A 25,243-nucleotide genomic window follows, 5' to 3' on the forward strand; every position below is an offset into this window, starting at 1 on the left:
TAAAAATTACATGATGGTAGTACAACTCTGAACATATTAAAAACTATTTAATTGTGTACCTTTAATTAGTAAATTGTATGGTATGTGAATTTGTATCAGAGTTATTAACAGAAGCACAATAGTATCCTATTAATATGGTAATTTCTTTTTTAAATATTTAGTTTTTAGTTGTAGTTGGACACAATACCTTTATTTTATTTACTTATTTTTATGTGGTGCTGAGGATCGAGCCCAGGGCTTCATGTGTTCTAGGTGAGCGCTCTGCTGCTGAACCACAACCCCAGCCTGGTAATTTCTTACCACTATGAAATAGCTCAAACTCACTTTGACAGTTTAAACATAAGTCAGATCATCTTACTCTTTTATTTGAAACCCTGTGGTGGCTTTCTCTCATATTTAGATTAAAACTCTGTTTTTTTATACTGTCTCACAAATGTCTGGTATGTAAAGCCCTTGTATGGTATAGCCTTTCTAACTTCATCTCTTGCCCACTAATTCATTTCTGCCTCCCTGAAGTCCTTTGCATTAGCTCTTCTCTTTGCTGGAATGCCTTTCCACTCTGTTTTCATGAGGCTCACTCCTCCTTTTCAGTATAAATATCCCTTCCTAGAAAGGTCTTCCCAGGTATGTCCCTCAACCTCCAATCTAAAATATCCCATCCAATCTGTCAAATCTGTCATTTAAAAAATCTTGGCATAATATAGTTCATTGCCTGATATGTCTTTTTAGATCACTAACATTCTTTCCTTATTTCTGTTCTTTTCCTATCCTCCTATCCCATTTTTGTTTAATGTTCACTGCTGAATCCCCAGTGCCTACAGTGGCGATTGACACATAAATAGACTCTCTTGAAAAAAAATGTGCGATGCGTGATGGCATATGTCTATAATCCCAGTAATTTGGGAGGCTTAGACAGGAGGATCTGAAGCTCAAGTCTGCCTCAGCAACTTAGTGAGGCCCTAAGCAACTTAGCAAGACCTTGTCCTAAAATTTTAAAAAATAAAATAAAAAGGGATAGAGAGATGGCTCAGTGGTTAAGCACCCCTGTGTTCAATCCCTAGAACTTTCCCTCACCACAAAAAAAAATGTATAAAAAAGTTGCCAATACATGTCAAGTGTTTGCAGTTTATAAAAGGGCTAAGTAATGATTTAAATTTATACAATGTTTAAATAACTAAATTATAATCTGTTCATATTGTTTTAAACTATGTGTAACTTAAATTTTTTTTTTATTTTTTACTAGTGGGATTCATTGTTACAAATTCATACATTCACAATATAATTTGGTATATTATAAATACATTATAAATAAATATAACAATATAATTTGGTAGTTTGTGGTAATTTGTTACAGCAATCTTGGAAAATGGTGATTTAAGATCAAAAAGCTTGACAGATCTCAGAGTGTTCTGAGGTTAATCTGATTTGCTGGGTTAGTAGCTGCTAAAAATGAGACCCTAAAGAATTGAGATGGCAACTTCTGATAGGTGATTGTTTTGCAGAGGAGAGTAGGGTGGTAGAAATGGGGTAGTGTGGTTGATGGAAGAATGAAGATGCTTCAATTGCAGTTGCAGAATCAACTTTATAGTACAATTGAGCTCATTGGGGCTTTTTCCCCTTGTATTTTATACAGAACAGAAACCTCTTGACCTTGCCCAGGGTGCTGAGATGAAACATATTCTTGTTGGTAACAAGGTATGTAATAATGGGTTAAATGTACATAATAGTTTTAGAATTTTTTTTCTAAAATATTGAAATCTATAGATGCATTTTTAACAAAATATATTTTTGATAGGTCATCTACAAAACCTTGAAACGATATGAAGGTCCTCTCTGGAAGGTAAGTTCATATGGCTTTTTAAATTTCCTCCTCCACTGATGCACCTTCGCCTCCAACTCCATTTCTGGATCTATTGCTTTATTGCTCTTCCTTTTTGGTTTCCAGACCTCATTCTGCTATGGGGAGTCCTCTTTTGCTCCATGCTCACTATGTCAGGGGTTTTCCAGTAGAAACATTGGGTTTCAGGAGTTTAGTGAAGGAAAGGTGTTTGTGGCCTCAAAAGGAAGATGTCAGAGAGAAAGGATAGGAGAGCCTAGGGGACCTGGCACCACTGGGAGGGCAAGCCCCAAGGGACAGGTGGTCTTGAAAAATATGTGGGGGTCTCTCTTGAGACAGCAGAAGAATAGACAGGGGGCAGTCCGTGAAGAAGAGATCTGAGGGTTCCACTGTAATTGCTTTTATTTTCTCATTGAAGAGAGAATCAACATGATTGGCTATAATATTGGGTTGATATGAGGGTTGGGAGTTCGAAAAGTGAATGTTAATTTGAGTCTTACCGAGTTGTTTCAGGAGATTGAATTTTGTCCCCTGATATTTGTCTTCAACTCTGGAAAACTTCCTTACAGATGAGGTATAGAATATATTGATTATTACATGTCCATACTTTATTGCTACCTATGGGTAACTCATTAATTTACTTGATGTTGTCCCTTAACAGGAACCAGTTAACATCTTTATAAGTGAGGAGGATCTCTATAACTTTTATGTCCCCACTGCCCCCTCTTTATGTCACAGGACATAAAATGAGACTGCCAGTAAACATCTATAGTTAAAGCTGACCTAGATTAAACTCCTTAAAATGGTGGCATCAGTGTCTTTTCTTTTTCCTTTTTGGTACTAGGGATGCTCCACTACTGAGCCACATCACCAGCTGGTTTTTTTTTTTTTAATTTTAGAAAATTTTTTAAAAATTTGAGACAGGGTCTTGCTAAGTTGCTGAGGCTGGCCTTGAACTTGCAATCCCCCTGCTTTAGCCTCCCAAGTTGCTGGGATTACACGCCACTGCCATTGCACCTGGTGTGTCAGTATATTTTCAAATCCAAAACGGTCAGTCTCCTTCTTCTTTCACATTGCTGCTTGTGAAAGTTTCTGCTCAGATTCTAAGGATCAAATTGTGCTGGGCATACCTACTAGGATGACTATAAAACAAAACAACAAAAATGGAAAAGAACAAGTTTAGATAAGGATGTGAAGAAGTTGGAACCTTTGTGCACTGGTGGGAATGTCCAATGGTGCAGACACTGTGGAAAACAGCTTCACAGTTTCTCCAAAAATTAAACAGAATTTTCATATGACTTCATATAACCAGAAATTCCATTCATGGCTATGTGCTAAAGGAATTTCAAAGAGGAATTCAAATTTAATTGTGTGTAAATGTTCATCGCAGCATTATTCACAATAGCATACAATAAAATGCATACAATAAAATAAATAAATAAATGCATACAATAAAATATTACCAAGTCTTAAAAAGGAATGAAATTCTGAGCCGGGTATAGTGGTGTACACCTGTAATCCCAGTAGTTTGGGAGGCAGGAGGATTGTGAGTTCAAAGCCAGCACAGCAAAAGCAAGGGTTGCTAAGCAACTCAGTGAGACCCTGTCTCTAAATAAAATACAAAATAGGGCTGGGGATGTGGCTCAGTGGTTGAGTGCCCCTGAATTCAATCCCTGGTACCAAAAAATAAATAAATAAATAAATGAAAAACTGATGTGGGTGCTTTGGCTCTCGCCTGTATTCTCAGCTGCTTGGGAGGCTGAGGCAGGAGGATCCCAAATTTAAGGTCAGCCTCAGCAACCTGGCAAGACTCTGTCTCAAAATAAAACATGAAAAGGTCTTGGAACTGGGGATATAGCTCAGTGGTTAAGCTCCCCCAGTTCAATCCCTGATACAAAAAAAAAAAAATTAAAAATCTTAAATTCTTAAATTCTTCATTTCTCTTAAAAATTTTTCAGTCATTTCTGAAGTACAGCTGGTTTTTGATTAACTGGATTGATTTGCCCTTTTTCAACTTTATATGGAAAGGATTTGTATTCAGTAGGAACCATACTTTGAATTTTGCTCTTTTTCTGGGCTGCTGGGGCATTGGTGACATGCTGCAGCTCCTAGTCATCCTTGTGATTATGAGGGGAAGCAAGCAAGACTATACTGGGTGCTGTGTTGCCAGCAGTTTTGGAAACTGTGTTTGTTGTTTTTTAAATTTTTTTTTTTTTTGCAGAGTTGGAGATCAAACCCAGGGCCTTGTCCATGCTAACTATACACTCTGCCCTGAGCTATGACTTCAGCATGTTTTGTTTTTGAATCCCATTATTACTACAAAATGCCCATCTCTGTGTGTACATGAGATATTTAATACTTTATTATAAAATGGGCTTTGTAGTAAATTATATTGCCCAACCACAGGTTAATGAAAATGTTCTGAGTATATTTAAGGTGGGCTTAGCTAAGCTGTGATATTGGGGTAGGTTATATGTATTAAGTGTCATGTCCCCCCCCCCCCCGCCGTGTGTGTGTGTGTGTGTGTGTGTGTGTGTGTGTGTGTATGTGTGTGTGTGTGTGTGTGTTGATCGGGATGGAATCCAGGGCCCTGCACATATTGGGCAAGTGCTCTGCCATTGAGCTATACCCTTAAATGTATTTTTGACTTTACAGTATTTTCAACTTGTGATAGACTTATTGGGCTATAAGTTCATTGTAAGTTGAGGAGCATCTGTATATGTGATTTGGTAATTCTTGTGCCTTAAAATGTAAGTGATTTTTACACTTTGGACTTCAAGTAGCTTCACCTGATTGTTATCAATTGTTATAAGAATCTACAAAAAAGGAATTGGAAGAGTACTTTTTTCTCACTAAACTATAGAATTACAGTATTATTTTTGTTATGAACTTCAAACTATGGAGGACTTGGGAAAAAATTAATATTTGAATCATTACAGGGTTCACACATGAAATTCTTTTGGTTCTAAAAACTTCTTTGTGCTTAGGAATTACTTTTAGGATGAACCACATTATAGCACATAATTTCTTTTACAGTTGCAAGCAATCCTTTTATATATTTATGTTCATGTGTGCTTATATAAAATTAGGATAATTTTTTTTCTATTAGATATTTATAAACAACTTTGAGGAAATTGTTTTTGAAGTGCACAGCTGGTATATTTTCATAAATATTCCTGACCAGTAACCATAAATGTACTCCCCATTGATTTCACCAGTGTAGCATTTCTTCTGTTCCTGTCACCCTGAAGTGTTATGTTTTTGTTACTACACTTAGTATCTCAGTTCATGTTTGAACGTTTTTTAATGTTCTGTACTACTGTCTGGATGAAGACTCAGACAAAACTGTTAGCACTTAATTACTTTTTATCAATCAAGTATGTGTCAGCTTGGGAAATCTTTGTCATTTCTCCTTTAGAGTTCAAGATTTTTTGGCTGGAGATTATTCTGGGTAGTGTTAGAACATGGAGTCCTTTCATGGTATAGGAAACAGTAAGTATTATAATCTTTACACTTATTAACTTTCAGTATATAAATTTGAAACCTTACATTTTTTCACTTATCTCTTGCTTTTGTCTTGATTATTTTGAAGGCCTGATGCAGTCCATAATATTTATCGCCAGGGATGCAAACACCTCACTCAAGCAGTATGTACGGTAAGATGAGATATGCATCTTTTGCACATACTGTGAAATCAGTTCCACAAATGATTGCCCCAAACAAATCTTGAGATTCTATGCAATGGCCTCGAAAGTGCTTGTATGTATTTAATTTGAGAAAAATTAAAGATGTGGAATCTGTTTTGGAAAAAAAAATGTATATAATCAGCTTTTATCTCCACATATTGTGATGTGAAAAATGGGTGATCCAAAAACATCTATGTAGAGCTTTTAACATTTGGTGGGTGTGGGTGTCTTCATGAATCTAGATGAATCTAGATGCTAGAAGGTTTTTTTTTTTTTTTTTTTTTTTTTGTATTAAAGAAGAATTAAAAGCCTATGTCAATTCTATGGGAGGGGGCATTCTACATTTCTTTTTTTTTTTATTGGTTATTCAAAACATTACAAAGATTGCAGAATCACATCGGTTACACATCCACATTTTTACATAATACCATAATAGTATAGAATTGCACCAACTCCCTTGCCTTTATGTACCCAAAACTTGCTTATGTATAAAAGTAAAATCCTTGCTGTGCTCAGAAAAAAAAAAAAAAGCCTATGTCAAAATCAGCAGTCTTAGGTTCTCTCTATTCACTTCCAACTGTTTTACTAGCCATGAGAATAAGCAGGTTTTCCTCTTTAGAGACTGATCTGTCTCAAGCCCAGACATACTTTCTTGTTTCTGGCTTTAAGTCCATTAGGGTTGCCAGCATTACCATAGCAGTCTGTCTGTCTATCATACCACCTGCCTTTCTCTGTGTAAACTCTCTCAGGACCAGTGGGACTCCCTTGGTGGGATGAGTGTGGCTTGTTTCTAGCTTAGTCCCCTGCCCTACAGTACACCCTGGAGGTCCAAGAACCTGGCCCCTTCAGTGCCCTCACACCCCAACCTCCCTTGACATGAAACCAGAGAGCCAGTGAACCTCTGTAATCTTATCTATCTAATGTTTTTTTCCTTCTGTTGGTGAAATCTCTTCTGTTCCTGCCCTCGATTCATCTATTTAATGCAAAGGTTTTTATTCAGTAGGGTCCTTTATTCTCATTCTTACATTTTTTGCATAAGTTAACCCTTTGTACTTTTAAAATTTCTTGGCCTTTATCTTCAGTGGAATTGATTATGTTCTGCCATGTTATGCCTCACTTTGTTTAAAACTTTGTATTTTTTTGTATAATTGATGATAAAGCCTACATCTGTGAATTATAAATCAATGCAAGCTAATGGGCATTCGATTGAGTGACTTCGATAAAGCAGGCTCTACCCTCTTTCCAGTTTCCTTAGAAGCTTAGATTATTGAGATCTTTTTTTCTTATGTAGGAGTGTATAACTATAAATTACTTTTATAAAAATTGTGGGGCTAGGAATGTAGCTCAATGGTAGAGCATTTGCCTCATGCAGAAAGACTTGGGTTCAATCCCCAAAATAAAAAAAAAATTGTAAAATGCACATAATGTAGAACTTAATCGTTTTTGAGTGTATAGCTTAGTGGCATTAAGTATGCTTACATTGTTGTGATACTGTGAACATCATCCATTCCACAGAACTGATGCTATATCCATTAAACACTAATGCCTGTAGCCATCCCCATACACACACTCTGCGAAGCCTCTGGCAGCCACTATTCTGCTTTCTATCTCTATGATTCTGACTACTCTAGATAGCTCATGTAAGTGAAATCTTACAATATGTGTTCTTTTATGATGGGCTTATTCCACTGAACATAATGTCCACAAGATTCAAATACAGTCTCATTGGGGTTGAGACTTGGATATATGAGTTCAGTGGGGACAAACTCAGTCCCCCTAAGTAATCACTGCAATCACTTCAGCTCTCACATGGTCACATGGTACAATCATTAATTGCTTAAGGACTGGAGATACATTCTGAGTAATGTCTCTTTGGGTGATTGTATCATTGTGAACATCACAGGGTGTGTTTACACGAACCAAGATTGTTGCATTACTGGCCATATAGTCTTTTGGGACCATCGTCATATCCTGTTGCTGATTGATACTTCATTATGTGGTACATGACTGTGTCTTTTCAATCTTTTACATCTATTTGTGTCTCTGAATCTAAAGCCTATCTTTTGTTGGTAGTATATAGTGGTTTCTTCTATTTTAATCTAATGATCTCTGCCTTGTGATTAGAATGTTTAATGAATTTACGCTTAAGCTGTTATTCATATGGTTGGATTTATATTTACTGTTTTGTTATTACTACGTTTATGCTTTTCTGCTCTTCTGTTTCTGCAAATTAGAAATATTATTGGTGTACCACTTTTTAATTTTACTGTATTTATTTTATAAATACTATGTTATTTGAAATCAGTTGATAAAAATATGTTTATACTCTTTATAATCACTTGTGCAGTTACCTTTACCCATGCTCTTTATTTCTTGCTTGGGGTCATTTTCAGCCTAACAGACCTCCTTTACACTTTCATGTAAGGTGTGCCTGTTCACAGCAAGGAATTCTGTTTTTATTTATTTTCTCTTTGTTTCAGAACACCGGTTTTGCATGACAGAAGTTTTCTTTCAGCACTTGGAATTTTTTCCCCCTTCCTACCTCTGGCCTCTATTGTTTTTCATTTAATGGGTCATTTTATTTATTGCTACTTTTCAGATTTTCTCTCTCTTTCAACAATTTGGCTAAGATCTTTCTAAGTGTAAATCTCTCTGGACTTAACATATAGAGAATTATTAAGCTTCTTGGGAATACAGATTTAACATTTTCATCAAACTTGGGAAATTTTCAACATTTTTGCTTCAGAGATATTTTCAACCTCTTCTTTCCATGATCTTCTGTGATTCCAGTTGATTATTAGTACACATAACAACCTATAGTTTTCTGAGTTAGTGTTTATTATTTTTTTCCATTCTGTTCTTCAGATTGATCTATCTTCTACTTTAGTGATTCTTTTTTTGCCATCTCAAATCTTCTGTTGATTCTCTTAGTGAACTCTTCATTTCAATTATTGGTGACTTTCAACTTCAGGATTTCCATTTGGTTCTTTTTTATAACTTGTTTCTATCAATGATTCCTATTTGATAACTTATTGTATTGCCTTGTCCAGTTTGTTAAAAATATAGTATACTTACTTACTTACTTACTTATTTATTTCTGTATTGGGGATTGAACCCAGTAGTGCTTTACCCCTGAACCACATCCCCAGCCCTTTTTATTTTTTATTTTGAGTCAGGGTCTCACTAAGTTGCTCAGAGTCTTGCCAAGTTGCTAAGGCTGGCCTCAAACTTGCTTTCTTCCTGACTCAACCTCTCAAGTTATTGGGAATACAGGTGTGCACCACCATGTCTGGCTATTTTTTAAAGCATATTTTTAAGAGATTTTAAATTTCTGGCTCATTTGTGAGTTTTTTGCTTGTCCCCAAAAGTAAGTAGACCTCATATGCTGTGATGTTGGCCTTTCCTGATTGCTGCTGAGGTAGTTTTTTGTTTTGGTTAAGAGGGATTGAACACATGATGCTTAACCACTGAGCCACATCCTCAGCCTTTTTAAAATTTTTGAGACAGGGTATTGCCAAGTTGCTTAGGGCCTCACTAAATGGCTGAAGCTGACTTTGAATTTGCGGTCCTCCTGCCTCAGCCTCCTAAACTGCTAAGATTATAGGCATGCACCACCACACCCAGTTGTTTTTCAGTTTTTAGCTGGCTGTTATGTCAGTTGCTGAGAGAGGTGTTAAAATCTCCAACTATGCTTGTGGAATTGTAAATTTCTTGCCCTGTTATGGATCACACTCATATTTATGATTGTTTTCTTAATTGACATTATACATTAGCCATCTTTATCCCTTATAACACTTTTTGTTTCAAAATCTTATTTTGTCTGATATTAATATGACCACTCTGGCCTAATTGTTTGCAATAACATCTCTTATTCTATCCATTTACTTTGAGCCAATCTGTATTTTTATATTTATTTTTCTGTGTCTTATAGATAATATACATTTTGGTTTATATTGTCCATTCTGACAAATTTTGCTTTTTTAAAAATAAGAACAGCTTATTTTTTTTAATATCTTTATTTATTTTTATGTGGTGCTGAGGATCATACCCAGTGCCTCACACGTGCGAGGCTAACGCTTTACCACTGAACCACAACCTCAGTCCTAAATTCTGCTTTTTAATTAGATTTTCTTTTGTAACTGTGTTCTACTTTCTTGCTTCCTCATTTTTCAGCTAATTTTGGATTGTATCCTTAATATTATCAATGATAAGCTCTGGAGATTCTGGATTCTGATATTTTTTTTGTTGAATGTTTTCTCCTTTATGTTAGCTAGACTTTTTCTTGCCTCAGCAGTTCCAGTGCAAGTTTGGGTAAGCTGTTTTTGTATGAGCTGCTTTAAATCTTTTCCTGCATGTGTGGTTTATGGATGAGTTAGATATATGAAGAGATACATCCTGCCTCTCTCTTGGGGGATTCTCTTTCTTTTTCTAGTGTTTGCAGTTCCAGCTTGTTTTATTAATTCCCAAAGAAAGAAAAACTGGTTGTTCCACAGAAAAACTGGTTGTTCCACATGTACTCTTGTTGCTTCACATAACACAGGAACTTCACTTAGCCAGGAGAAACACCAGTGTGGGGGTAGGGAGAGACTAATTTCCATAGCTTCTCATTCCTTTTCCTCCAAGAGTTTGTGTTCCTTATTAGTCTGTTAGTGGTTAGTCACAGTTTCTTTATGTGGTTGCTTTTTGTTGTGTGTCTAAGGGGGTGGAGGTTACAAAATGCTTTTGTAGTTGTTTTGTGCAGGGAGGAAGGCAGTTACTTATAGGGTCTAGAAGCAGAAGTCTTCTCTTTTCCATTCTTAAATATCCTTCTTCTTTTCCAGCTCTTATATTTAAAATTTTTTCCTAATTTCTTCTATCCTCTTTCCCTTCTCCTTCTTTAACAACGTTATCTAACTACTCATTCTTTTACATTCAGCTTAAACATTTTCTACACTCAGTACAAACAAAACATTCAAGAGAGTGCATGAAGAAGAAATTGGAGCTGTAGTATATAGAGGATTTTACAGCCCAAATGTCTACCAGGTTATACTTAACAGAAAGAATAGAACTAAGCTACAAACCCAATGAACTATAAATATTTATCCTGGGATTGTGGCTCAGCAGTAGAGCACTTGTCTAGCACATGCAAGGCCCTGGATTCGATCCTCAGTGCCACATAAAAATAAATAAATGAAGTTCTAAAAAATATTTACCTTGAGGAATTAAGAGTGAGAAAGACAGACTTGATAAAGCTACAGTGCATTTGATATACCTAATGTATCAGTATTTTCCACAATTTTTATTGGTGTTTTAAATTGTTCAATTGGATGTTATTAAGCCACATTAATACTTTAAATATTATGTATGCATGAATGAATGTTGTCTTACTGATTTCTTTACAAGGTGAAATCCACTGATAGCTGCCTCTTCTTTATTAAATGCTTCGATGACACTATTCATGGCTTCAGGGTTCCTAAGAATAGCCTAAAGCAATCAAGAGAGGTAATTTTATGGGTTAATTTATTTTTCATAAAACATGGTGTTTAAAGATGAGTGAAAATATAGATTCAATATTAATATCTAAGATGTTGATTATAGTTTTAATGGGAACAGTTACATGAAGCTTCAAAAACTTGGCTTATGATGAATTAGTTCTTTTTTCAAATGTATCTGTAGGTATTTTCTATCAATAATTTACCATTTTGATTCTTTGAATTGAGGGGCTGCTAGTGACTTTGAAACAAAGATTAAATGATTATTTACTATACCCCTTAATTTATAAGTGGGAAAACTGGAGAATATAGGATTAAGGGTATTTCCCAAGGCCATGCAATGTGTGAATCATAGAACATGGACTAGAGCCATGTATTCTGAGACTAATTACAGTATAGCTACTTTGTGGTTAGTTGACCAATAATACAGGAGAAAATTGGAATTCTCCTGATTGAAATTCATGGTATATCATTTAATAAAAAGTTTTTATTCTTTCAAATCAAAGCAGTGTTGATAGATCTTTTTTTTTTTTTTTAATTTCTTTTGGTAAATCCCATAAAGAATTAAAAGAACCTGTTTTCCAAAGTAGTTAACTTGGGCCCTGCAAAGAGTTTTAAACAATCCAATCCATGACTGCCTCAACATTTCATAAAATGGTAAGATTTGACCCTAAGTAATACTATAAGAAAATAGACATGTATTATAGGCCAAACATTCTTTTTGTAAAATCAAGCTTTTAAAAAAAAATATTGTAAGTTAAGGCATAAGGGCAATTGTTGGCTACCTCAAAATGATCTTAGTTTCTTGTACTTATAGTTTGATAAGACAGTAAAGTTGGGCTCCATTATTAGGTAATAACTTACAGTGCTAAGAACCTGTTATTCTAAGTTTAAAAATCACTTATTATTTAATTTCTGTAATGTATTTGAGTATTAGTGAATATATAAAGGTATAGATGATATTTTAAAATATATATTGGGAAAATTTTTTAACCAGACATGTCATGGATAAGAGATAGCACCATTTGAATTTTGAGCCATAATATTTATTTCCTTCATGTAAATTTCATGCTTTACATATCATCGACATGCAATCTCTATACTCTTTGGAGTAAAAATGCCTTTCACTTAATTTAAATCCTTGGATTATTTCAGAACTGGCTGGAAGCAATTGAAGAGCATTCTGCTTATAGCACTCACTACTGTTCCCAGGACCAGTTGACTGATGATGAAGAAGAGGATGCAGTTTCTGCTGTAGACTTGAAGGAGTCCTTAGAGGTAAACTGAACATAATCTCACCTTTATAGCTGTCATGCAGGTTTTAATCAAGAATTACTTTTTATTAAAAGGTGACATTTTGAAATTATGATATCTGACAATAGTGGAAATAGTATTGCTCTTTAGTTTTATTCTATTGGTGATTATGTCTTTGTCTTGGTGATACTATAAAATGTCTCTATAAATATGCTGTGTGGATGTGGACCTGTACCTAGACATATCTATTTTAAACTCTACATGGCTGTAATTAGACTGCTGTTCTATTTAAAATCTGCTGCCAGTAGAGGGAGCATGCAGAGCTTGACTTGCTGCCCTTTATGACTTCACTGCTTATTTTAGAGTTTAGATAATGCAATCATAGTGACACATTTCTTGGTCAGTAGTTTCATTCAAAACCACTTGTAATCTGTAACTTCATTGCTTAAAGGTAAGGTCAGGTGTCAGTAATGAATGGAGAGGCCCTCGTCTGAAGTGACATCAATGCCTTATCCATTGAGGAATATCCGCATATATAATTAAAATGAAATAGGTTTGTTTTTGGCAGTCGGGGGAGGGACATCAATTTTATGACTATACCTTTTAAATGTACCTTGTTTATCAAAGAATGGGAATTGGGTGTGGAAGAACTAAAACTACGAAAGGATGATCAATTTTAACCTAAATGATTATGTTAAAGCATATGACTTTTCCTACTAAATTTAATCAGAACATAAATTAAATGATTAAATGAGGGCTGGTGAGATAGCTTAGAGCACTTGTCTCCGATATGCAAGGTTCTAGGGTTCAACCCCTAGTGCCTCTCCCCACACACGGCGGGGGGAGGGGGGAAGCTTATGAGTATGAATTAAATGGATTAGTTGTGGGATTTGAATGTTTCTAGATCAACAACTCTAATGAAACTAAGTTTGCTAACACCTGCAGAGTATTATTGATATGAGCCTGTAACCCTAAATATAAAAAGGATTTTTGACTCTTAAAATTTGTGTTGGAACATTAGAGAATTTAGGCTCTTCCATGTTTTGTTGTAGTCATTTTCTAGAATTTGTTGACAATTGCTCTACCAATGCTACCTCTGTTTTAAAGCCTAGGGTGTATTGTGAAAACTATAAACATAATTCTCAGATCAGTGAACTTTGCGAAAAATATCGACTAGAGCATTTACAATAACACCAACAACATTAAAACTGGGAAAACAAGGCTTAAATATAGCCAAAATCATGTTACACAAGTAAAATATAAAACTGAATTAAGTACTTTAAAATTTATTTGGTATTCCCTAAGTGAAAAGAAATCCTTCCCTATTTATCTCCCCTTAATATGAGGTATATGATTAAACCTGGAAGGATTTACAAAGCATACCAATATCTTTTCCAAGATTATGGTAATTTTAAGATCTTTTTAATGGAAGCTACAAATAAAATAAAAGCATACTAACTTGCATACCATTAAAAACTTTTTTATTTGGTTGTACTGGGGATTGAATTGAGGGGTGCTCTGTCACTGGATAGCATCGTACCCCCCTTTTAAACATTTGAGGACAGGGTCTTGCTAAGTTACACAGAGGCTAGCCTTGAACTTTAAAGATTTATGCCTCTGACTCCCAGAAAACTAGGATTACAGCAGAGCATCACCACACATGGCCCATTAAAAAACTTTTAAGATTTATTCTTTAGGACTTTTCAAATTATGAAAATTTGAGCTTATCAACCTCAACTATACTTTGTATTTTATTTCTTATTTAAATATTTTGTTTATATGTGAACTTCAAAACTATGAAAATTTTGCCTTATAGTGTGCGTAGGACATACCTGAAGTCAGTGAGAAGTTTAGACAGTGTTAAGCACTTTCATGTTTTGCAGACTAACGTATCTCTATCTCTATCCAACTATGAATGCTAACTCTGTATACCCTGATTCTGCCTCAGCATCTGGTTTGGAATAGGTGTAATCTCATATGCTTTGAAATGTGTTGAATCATAACTTGTAGTATCCTGCTTTGAGGATGTCCTTGATTCTTAAGTTACAAGGAAATTTGGAAGCCAGTTTTAGGAACAGATCTATTCTTTGTGGGTATAGATATTCTAAAAGAAATTTGTTACTCTAGAATTGGAATACATTTTTATTGTTCTTTAGTTATACATGACAGTAGAATGAATTTTGGCATATTATACATACATGGAGAATAACTTCCCATTTTCATGGTTATACATGATGTGGAGTTACATTGGTCATGTATTCATATAGGAACATAGGAAAGTTATGTCCAATTCATTCTATTGTCTTTCTTATTCCCGTCTCTTCTCCCTACCTTTCATTCCACTTCATCTAATTCAGTGAACTCTGTCCACCCCTGCAATATGAGTTAGCATCTGCATATCAGATCATTTGGCCTTTGGTCTTTTGGGATTGACTTTTTTGCTTAGCACAATAGTCTCCAGTTTTATTCATTTACTGGCAAATGTCATAATTTTATTCTTTATGGCTTAGTACTATCCCATTGTGTATATGTACCACATTTTCTTTATCCATTTATCTGTTGAAGGGCACTTCAGTTTATTCCATTGCTTAGCTATTGTGAATTGAGCTGCTGTAAACATTGATGTGGCCACATTACTATAGTATGCGATTTTAAGTAGGAAAGGAATACTTTATAATTATCTGATTTATTTAATTTATAATTATCTGAATTAATTATAATTACAAAACTGATGGTATTTCCTTGATATTAGTAAGTAGACTTAAAAAAAATTGGGGGAAAATGTTCATACTGAAAATGTGACGTATTTTATATTTTTCATCTTTCCAAACTGAGGAATTCCAGAAAGTTGAAAGGTTGAACATTTTCTATTAACCCTGTGACTCCTGTTGCCTTCAGGTTAGGCCTTAAGGAAAAAAGCCTAAGACAAAGCATAGACACATTGGCCTTGTAATGATGACTTAATGGCATCTTGAAAATATTTCATAAAAAAAAAATTGGAAGAGAAAGTCAAACATAAATATTGGTATAGAACTGCATATTAATAATTCCTATGAGACATTCATGGCTGTTAACATTTAGATTAATTAAAATTAAACTAAAAATTTAGTTTCTTCTTTTAAATAGCTACATTTCAAGTGCTCAGTAGCCTCATGTGGCTACCAACATGTAGATAGTGTTTCTGTCATTATAGGAAGTTCTAATGGGGAGTACTGGCATAGGCTCTTGGATACTTGAGGGTTTTATTGAGGATATCTTTATGGTATGGATCTGAACTGTATTTGTATTATAAGTTAGGAGATAACGCTAAATTTTAACCAAATTAAAAAGTAATATGAAACTTTCCTTATTTAAGAATAAATGATTCCTAACTAAATTGAATATGCAGAAAGATATGTGCATCAACATGAGACTGATAAAGATTAATACATATGCTCATGAGTAAGATATACAAAGTGCAAAGGGCAAGGTATAAGATGGTGTATCAAATATGCTACTAATATATTAGGAGAGAAAAACAGCAGGATGTACATACATCTATTTGTGTAGGCCTAGAGTAGGCCTGGTAAGATGAGAAATTAGCCTTTGGTGCCTCGAGGCTAGGAATGGGGCAAAAGAGGCTCTAGGACTGGCAGTCAGGTATGGGAGGGGAAGTATTTTTTCTTTCTACATTTTAATTTTTGTATAAATATCTACTGCAAAATGAAACATCAAGGAAATTTACAGAGCAGGACCACAATAACCACCAGGTCAGAAAGAATATATGTGAGGCTTGACAACAAGGGAAGATGGAATATGATGTTAGCTTTGAAGAGGATTTGGCAGGACTTAAGACAGATGACTGTTTTCTTCTAAGACGAAAGTTATCAGAACTCTATACTCTATTGAAAGTTTGAATTAATATTATTGAGGTATAATATTATACAGTAAAATGAATTCATTTTATGTCTTTAGTTTGATATATTTTGACAAATGTATATACCCTGTATAACTACTACTACTATCAAGATTGAGAACATTTTTATCACCTCAAAATTCCTGCACTTCCATATCCAGATGATGTCCTAGAAACTTTAAATGTCTGACAGTTAAAATACTGTCAGATGCATCTCAGGCAACCACCAATCTGCTGATACTGATGTAGCACCAGTGTCATTATGGCATTATCAGTGTTCCTGTTCTAGAATTCTGTGAGAATGGAATCATACAGTATATGTGCTTCAGTGTCTGTCTTCTTTAACTTCCTGTACTATTGTGTGTATTATTGCTGGATAGAAGGTAATCTGCTTCTGTTCTTTTTTTAACCAAATGTGGATTTTCTGTTGCAAATAATCTGGAATTAATTACTGTTCTCTTACCTCATCCACTCCTCTCTAGCCAACTACTGCATTTGTATACTATTTGAGCTGCCATGTAGGTGAGAACAAGGTAGTTTAACATCAGCTTAAGTCAAGCAAAACCAATAGCTAAAGTCTTATGTGGACAAAGGTTGTAACAGGAGACCTGTGTTGTCAGCGTGGCTCACCTGGGGTACCTTCTATTCCTCTGGGCATCCAGGGGATGTGATCCTTGATCTGTGTGCTGTGCCCAGAATCCTTGGGGAAAGTTAAAATACTTTCAGCTTCAGTATTAGAACATTTTTCACAGTGGGATCTCATTTATGTAGAATAAGTAAATAAAAATTAAAAAGAGCCTCTGACATAACATGAATAGCATTGAAATCAGGAATGAGAACTGTCCCAGACTCTGCAAAGCATTTGTAAGAATTACATTATATGAGTAGATATTTAGGATTTTATAATATAACCAGCAACTACTGAGGGGAAATGATAAAAAATTGAGAATGTCATATTTTGTTACATTAATCACCTCCATTCTTTTTTAGTATCAGTTAAATTCTTTAGAAGACACCTGTATGCCTGGCTTAACTCAGTTATGTGTAGTTGGCTCTTCTCCAGCCGACCTACTACATGCCTTTTTAAACAAAGCAAAAAATCTTTGATCCAGGAAACTATTTTTTTTTAATTGTCAGATACACTAAGGAAAGGTAAATGTATTTGAATGTGGTGCTATGGAGGACGTTTCCTGCCTTTTAATTATAACCTTAGAGTCACAGTCATTGCTTACTTTTGTGTGTCTAGACAACTTTCACCATAGAAAGGAAAAGAGAAAACAGTAGTATTGAGTTGCACATGAGCAGGAATGTTAAATATGTATAGAGTAAGAGCAACGATTTTCTGTTAATAAGTCATGAGTGATACATTTGGTTGCAGTGCATGTTTCCAGACTGACTTTTCTCCTTTTTGAACCTATATTCACATGTATCTGAAAAAATTATCAGACATATCAATTTAGGTCTTATGATGTTCTAAATTATGTTGTATAGGTGTTCCTCCTCTCCAAGGAAAGAAAAAAAATACAAATTATTTTTAGGTGTTGTTAGAACTCTCAAAGAATTATATAAACTTAAAAGAAAACATTGCCTGTCAGTAATATGGTACCATGAATAATTCTATTGAGATGGAGCTGAGCTTCATAAGTACTAAAAAATTTATAAGGTGAAATAGGAGAAAAGGGTGCTTACCTGTGTCACCTTGGCATGTTGAGCTATGGTAGTTTTGATTTTGGGTGGGCAAAATGTTTTTTCATAGGCCAGTTGAAATTAGAGTACAAAGGAGGGAAGTGTCAGAAGGCTAAATATATTGCTCTGCCCACTACAGTGTCATTCTAATATTTATAAAGTAAAAATTCTCAGAATAAAATTTTGATTGTCATAACCAAGCAGATTTACAATTATAATTTTTTGGCTTATTCTTCCCACATCTTTAAAGGGAAACTATATATAAAACTAACTACAAAATGACATTGGTTTTCCTCTTGTACTTTAAATCTGTATTAAGATGTCATATCCCTTATATCATAAAATTCTATATTTGTTTTGAGATCTAATTGAAAAGAACTTTCAAATTATAAAAAAGAGTATTTTCAGTGATTGATTTTACCCTATTTTCATAAGCTTCAACTTACTAAGAAAATGTCCTCATTGGTCTGATTTTGTGGGGGCAGTATGTATTAGATTGCTGGATGAAAGTCAGCTGGTGGTTTCCAAGCGGCAGGACCATCTGGATTTTTTTTTTCTTTTAACAAAAACAGTTTTCAAAATATATTCCTGAAGGATGCATTTTATAATTTCTTGATGAATTTAAGCAGACTGACTATAAGTTAATAAATCAGAAAACTCTAACTCCTCATGTATCCTTGGCGTAACAAAGATAGTAGTGTTAATTAATTTAGTTGTATATACTTACATGAGAGATGTTGAATGTGTTTAGAATTAAGAAATATTTATTCTATAATTGATTTAACATTATATTCAATTTCTAAGGAAATTTTCTCTCATTGTTTTCTTTGAAGATCTTAATAGTGTTATCAAACTACAAATGAAAGTTTTGATAGAAACATTAAGCATAAGTCATAAAAATCCTTTATTGATTTGTCTTAATTTTCTTTTTGTTTTCTAGAAAGCACAAGCATGTCAACAGAGACTAGATAGGGAAATTTCCAACTTTCTCAAAATGATTATGGAGTATGACATGGCTAAAGGTAAAAACAACATTACTAAAAATATCACTCTTTTATACAACCCATTTTTATAGGTATTTCCCCTTTATGGTTTTGTTTGTACATTTTAGACGATTTTGGGGTTTGAATTCAGAATTATGTTCGATAAACTATTTTATAATTTTAAAAAGGATGTTCAAAAATGTCTACTCCTTGAAGATGCTTATAGATTAATACTGATTTTATTCTTTTAAGAAAGAGAAAATAATTTAAATGAACATTTTGAGGTCTTTAAATTTATTTTGGCAATATAATAAGGATTCTGCTTGTGAATACCAGAAGACTTGGATTTTGGAGTCAGACTATCTTAGGTTGGAGTCCTTACTCTGCCACTACTAGGTGTTACTTTGAACAGTACACTTAATTTCTCTGAGCCTCTTTTCTCCCATCCTTACAATAAAGGGATTAGTTCTTTTCAGTCTTGGCCTTTTATAATTCTGTATATGTATATATGAACTTGTCTATATGATTATTAATCTTTCAGTAGGAACTTTTTATGTCTTCAGTCTGCATTATTTATGAATTATCAAGAATTAACTGTAGGTAGCTTAAAATCAAGCTTAAATATTGAGAAGAAATTGCTTATGATTAAAAAATTATCATGGTTTTTAAACTCATAACAGTTGCTTTATAATTGACTTAGTTACTTGGATTTTTGACGATCAATTTTTAATCATGAATTAGTTTCTCTCAATGGAATCCTAGTTTGTATGTTTCCAGGAAATGTGAAGAAATGTTAATACTAGAATAAACTGAGCATAAATATTCTATATTTGTCCATATGTACTTTAGGCATTCCTTTACTTCAACTCAGCAAACATGTATTGCTTTTTAATTTTTTTAACATTTATTTTTATCTGGGATAGCTTTGGTAAAGACAACAGTTAAAGTCATTTTGATTATTAACTTCAGGCTGGAATATTGTATTAGCACTATTCAGTTCTTAATGTACTTTTAAAATAGTTAACAGCTTCATTAGATATAATTCACTTAACAAAATATGTATTTGAATATGGTGCTGTGGAGGACATTTCCTATCCTTTTAATTATAACCTTAGAGTCACAGTCATTGCTTACTTTTGTGTGTCTAGACAACTTTCACCATAGTAAATGTACATGTAAAGTGTACAATTTGTTGTTTCTTAGTATATTCAGAATCATGCAATTATGACTGTCATTGAGCTTTTAAAATGTCATCTTCACCAAGAATCATTGAAAGGAAGAAGAGGATGGTAATGACATTTAAAAGATGTAAAAAAAAAAAAGTCTAGAGTGAGATGAAATATAAAGATTTATTCATTTAACTTGGACTAAAGCAAAAAAAATATCAGAACTATAACCAAACTAAGTTTAAAACAAAACGAAACAAAACAAAATCCTTTTAGTCAGGGGAAGGGATGTGCCTCAATGGTAGAGCATTTGCCTGCCATGTGTGAGGCCCTGGGTTTAATCCTCAGCACAGCAAAACAAACAAAAACCTTTAGTCAAATCTCTTTGGTTCAGTTTACCTGTATGAGATGATGGTATTCGTGTCTGTAATACTGATGACTGAGCAATACAATTTGGAAGAACTGATAAGAAATCAACATAGTGTAAGGATATGTATAATATTCAATATCAGGAGAGATTTTTCATTTTCCTAAGTGTCTTCTCAAAAACTGTGATATGACAAGCCTATTTTATATGTCTACAATAAAATTCAGTGGGCTAAGGTGCTCAATAAATATCTGATGAAGGAGTTAAAAATATTTATCTTCTTCACAACGGTGAGCACTTTCTGAAAGATCAATGTAGATGAGTAGAACATCTTTTAAAATATATGTATAAACAGTAAGTACATAGGGTTAAGATAATTTCAGAAATGAAATTGGAGAGTTTAAGGTAATGAAGACTATAATAATGCCAAGGGTTTGTACAAAAATAATCTTGTATTCAGTGTTTTATTAAAGGAAACTGGTACAAATTCTTAGCTAGTCTGTCAAAGACTTTTTAAGATGAAAACCAAAATGTTTGTGAACAGAATTCAGATGTTGTGATTGTAAATATCAGCAAAATTATATTAGCTTTGACACTTAGATCCCCTTCTTATTCAAATTTCTACTGTTACTAGTTTAACTTGGTATCTCCTCAAATCGACTTTATGACACCAGCCTACCCTTTGGTCTCCCTGTCTTTGGGACTCCCTCTGTAAATCAGTAGATCTTAAGGGATTCTTCTGAACCACATTCTGTGAAGAGTTGGATTATTATTGTCGGTTTAATTTTACAAAGGTTCTTTGTGATCATCATCATCATCATTGTCATCATAATTTTTGACATGGGATCTCACTATGTTGCCCAGGCTGGCCTCAAACTCCTGGCCTCAAGCCATACTCCTGCTTCAGGCTTCCATGCAACTATGACTAGAGCATGCTGCTGCATTTGGCTCATGATTTTTTTTTTCATCTGTTGAAAATCTTTTATAGATCCTTGCAACTATAGAATAAAACATGAACTCTTTATTCTGGCATTTAAGGGACGTTCATGGTCTAGTCACCTAAAATTGGGTCATCTGAAATTTCAACTTTTTTCCTAATTTTTCTTTCCCATGACCCCTTTAGAAAAAAACCTTTGACCAAACACATGCTTTGGCTAGTGTCTTTGGTGGGAAATGGCCTCTACTGAAATACTTTCATGTTTATGAATAGACCTTAAGCCTAATTTTATCAAGTGCATGTCAGAGTTTATGTATCTGACATTGGCAATACATAATTCAAGTTTCAGAGAATTCAGTATTAAAATGTCTATTGTTTTATCTTTACCAAAAGCCTGGTCACAAAAATAAAATAACCTAATGAAACTTGTGCTCCTAAAGGCCATGTTATCAGTCTGTTTTTCCATACATGCCTGAATTTACCCTTATGTGGTTTTGACTATTATAAATATGTTGTGCATTTATATTTGATCCCATCACTATGATGTTACCCTATATTCTTAGAATTGGGCTTAGTGGATGAAAGTGTTTAACATTTTGAGCTTGCTGATACACATAGCTAAATTAATTTCCAAAAGTTGGTTCTTTACATGCCAACTTTAATGCACATACTTTATTGTATGTTATTAAATGTGTATTATGAATGCCTGATTAAGGAAATTGAAATTATTTTAGTTATCTAAAAGAAAAATTTTAAATGAAAAGCACAACTATTCAATCTACTTAAAATTTTTTCCTCGAAATCCTAGGCTTTGAGGGAACAGACTAACCACCACCTTCACTGGCTCAAGTCACCACTGTGTTTCATGTGGATTATTAAAACAACCTCCCAAGTGGACCCGATTCTATGTGCCTCTACAGAGGCAAGTAGAGAGATTTTTCTGAACATTCATGGATTTGCCACCTTTGCTTAAAATGTCCAGTGGCTTCCTGATTATCTCATTTGGTATGAAAGACAAAGTCCTTCTAATGACCTGCTGAGCCTTCTAGGGCTCAGGGCTGAGGCTATAGTTCAGTGGTAGAGTGCTTGCCTAGCATGCATGCATGAGGTACTGGGTTTAATCCTCAGCACCACATAAAAATAAATAAAATAAAGACATTGTATCCATCTACAACTACAAAAAGAATTAAAAAAAAAAAAATTCTCTTCAGCCCTTAACATGTCTGGTCTTCTTTGCCAGGGCCCTTACTGATACTCCTTCCCTAAAATTTCAACTCCTCTCAACACTTGCCCTCCCTCTACCTTGCTTTATTTTGTTCTGTGTTACCTCTCAGATTGTGTGTGTGTGTGTGTGTGTGTGTGTGTGTGTAGTTGTCTGCCCTCCCCCACTAAGAGAGAGGGCAGGGATTTTGTCTTCACTCTCCAGCATCTAAACAGTGCCTGGCGCACATGATGGTGCTCACTCATGGGCAAGCTCTCTGGCTCTCATGTGCATGGGTGAAGGAAATGAGTGACCTACTTACCTACCTTATAAAAGAATAGTATAAGTCAATGAGACCTATACTAGAGACAAACTAGAGAAGAACCGCTGAGAACTGTGGAGTGTTTTGCATTCTTTTGTTCAGAGAAGTCCCATAGTTAATGCCCTTGGTTTTTGTATCTTCCTCCTCTCCTTTGGATCCAATTTTTTTCTTACTTGAGGTTAATCTTTGAGTAATTCTTTAAGAGAATCTGAGTTGTAAAATATCCCTTAATCTTTTTTCATCTTCACTAGGTTATAGTTATCTTCTAATTAACATTTTAAAAATATGATTCTATATTCTTCTGATTTCTATTGTTCTAAATATGATTCTTCTGGAGTTAATCTTTTTTTTTTTTTTTTTTTTTACTTTATCTTTGGTATTCTTCAATTTTGTCTGTAGGTCTGGATTTTCTTTACTCTGTATCTTGCTTGAGACCCTGTTCTTTAAGGATTCATTTGTTTTCTTCCTTCAATCTATGAAAGTTCTTACCTGTTATATCTTCAGATTTTACTTCTTTAATTTCTCTTTTCTTTTCTGACAGAACTACTGGCATTCATATGTTGAACCTTATTATTTTATCTCCTGCTTCTTAATTTCTCATATCGTTTCTGTTTTTTTGTTGCCCTTTTGTGTTGTTGTTGTGATGCTGGGGTTGAACCCAGGGTTTTATACATGCGTGGCACACACTCTACCACTGAACTACACCCCCAGCCCTTTCATGTTGCATTCTGAATAATTTTCTCAGTTCTATTTTTTGTACCAAGGATTGAGCCCAGGGACACTTAACCACCTAGCCACATCCCCAGCCCTTTTTATTTATTTATTTATGTATTTTTGAGACAGTGTCTCACCAAGGTTCTTAGAACCTCACTAAGTTGCTGAGGCTGGCTTTGAACTTGCAACCCTCCTGCCTCAGCTTCCTGAGTCTCTGGGATTATAGTGTATGCCACTGTGCCTGGCTCAATTCTATTTTGTCATTTTCATTTCTTTTTATAGTTTTCTCTGTTTTTCTATTTATTCCTTTGACTTTCTAATTTCTAGATTTACTGACTTTATAAGAAATTCTAGATGATGGTTTAAAATTTTTTCACACAGCAACATGCTTTTTCATATTACACTGTATTTCTGACTTTATCTCTAATAAGTATAAAATATCATTTTGAGCCTTTTTCATAATACTCTTGTATCTCAAGTTTTCCTGTTTTGTCTGCTATATGTACCTTATGATGGTTTAAAACTTCATTGAGAGCTCTTCAGTGGAATTTTTAAATTTTTAAAAAAATTTTTTCTGCTTCCTAGACTGTGGCAGTTTCTCCACAGAGTAGTTTTGTGTCTGTTCCTAGTGAGACTATAAAGATTTCTCTGTATTCTGGCTCATTTAATTAATTAAATTAAATTTGGATTTAATTTCTAGGTATGACATAAGCTAGATATTTCCATGTTTTCTGTTTACCACCCACCCAGAATAAAAGGCAGAAAGTGTCCTTTTTTACTGCCTCCTTGGGCCCAAGAGTGGTTTTTCTATTCTTGCTTTCAGTGGAGGTCTGACCTGGTACAAGGTATGACTTCTTTGATTTGGAGGCTTTCTCAACTTCCCCTCACATGTGTATGAATTTTCATGTCTTAATCCTCAGGTTTTGTGTTCTGACATCCTCTCTGTCCTTGATCTTCCCACTATGTCTTGTTGTAGCAACCTTGATTTTTCTTTTAGTTTCTAATATAACTAGGGTTTTTGTTTAGTTTGACAGGGACTGTTAATTATCTCATGTTGTTTCTGATATAAAACATACCCATATTTTGGTGGGGGGAGGGAACCCGGGAATTGAACTCAGGGGCACTCAACCACTGTGCCACATCCCCAGCCCTATTTTGTATTTTATTTACAGACAGGGTCTCACTGAGTGCCTTGGTTTTGCTAAGGCTGGTTTTGAACTTGTGATCCTCATTCCTCAACCTCCTGAGATTCTGGGATTAGAGGTGTGCACCAATGTGCCCAGCTTCAATATTCTACAAATTGTATTATCTAGTGTACTTGCAAACATAGTTTTTGCTTTATAGCAGCCCTATATATTATATTCAGCTGTTATATCCATTTTACAGATAAGCTAACTGAAGCACAGAGTGCTTAGGTAATTTGCCTAATAGCTAGTAAAAACCAGAGCCAACATTTGATCTTAGGCAGCCTTACTCTAGAGACTTTTCTTAACCAAGAAGAGTCCAGAATAAATCAAGAATTCTCTGTTTACTCCTGCACATTTGATCTATAGGTTGGAAAAATTCACAGATTTATAACCAGATCTCCAGCGTGAAGTAGACTTTGTTGAGGGCAGGTTAGCTTGACTGCTGTAATTGAGATGTTCAAATCCTTGTGGTTTCCTATAAAGAAGTTCAAAAGAGAGGATATGGGATTGAAACAGAGCAGAAGTTTCCAACCCACA

General features: G+C 34.4%; 1 protein-coding gene across 2 annotated transcripts in view; it reads left to right on the forward strand.

Annotated features, from left to right (window-relative positions):
- Osbpl1a (oxysterol binding protein like 1A) overlaps window positions 1–25,243 on the forward strand; it is a 206,631-nt gene that overhangs the window by 57,864 nt on the left and 123,524 nt on the right. For both annotated transcript variants that reach the window (XM_076837292.2, XM_076837290.2), the window contains exons 8-14: window positions 1,634–1,695; window positions 1,796–1,840; window positions 5,256–5,329; window positions 5,430–5,493; window positions 10,906–11,004; window positions 12,150–12,272; window positions 18,770–18,851. In XM_076837292.2, coding sequence (XP_076693407.1) covers window positions 1,634–1,695; window positions 1,796–1,840; window positions 5,256–5,329; window positions 5,430–5,493; window positions 10,906–11,004; window positions 12,150–12,272; window positions 18,770–18,851 — 549 coding nt within the window. The remainder of the gene's footprint in view (window positions 1–1,633; window positions 1,696–1,795; window positions 1,841–5,255; window positions 5,330–5,429; window positions 5,494–10,905; window positions 11,005–12,149; window positions 12,273–18,769; window positions 18,852–25,243) is intronic.

Source organism: Callospermophilus lateralis, chromosome 17 (assembly GCF_048772815.1).
Source record: "Callospermophilus lateralis isolate mCalLat2 chromosome 17, mCalLat2.hap1, whole genome shotgun sequence".
NCBI classification, from domain to species: Eukaryota; Metazoa; Chordata; class Mammalia; order Rodentia; family Sciuridae; genus Callospermophilus; species Callospermophilus lateralis.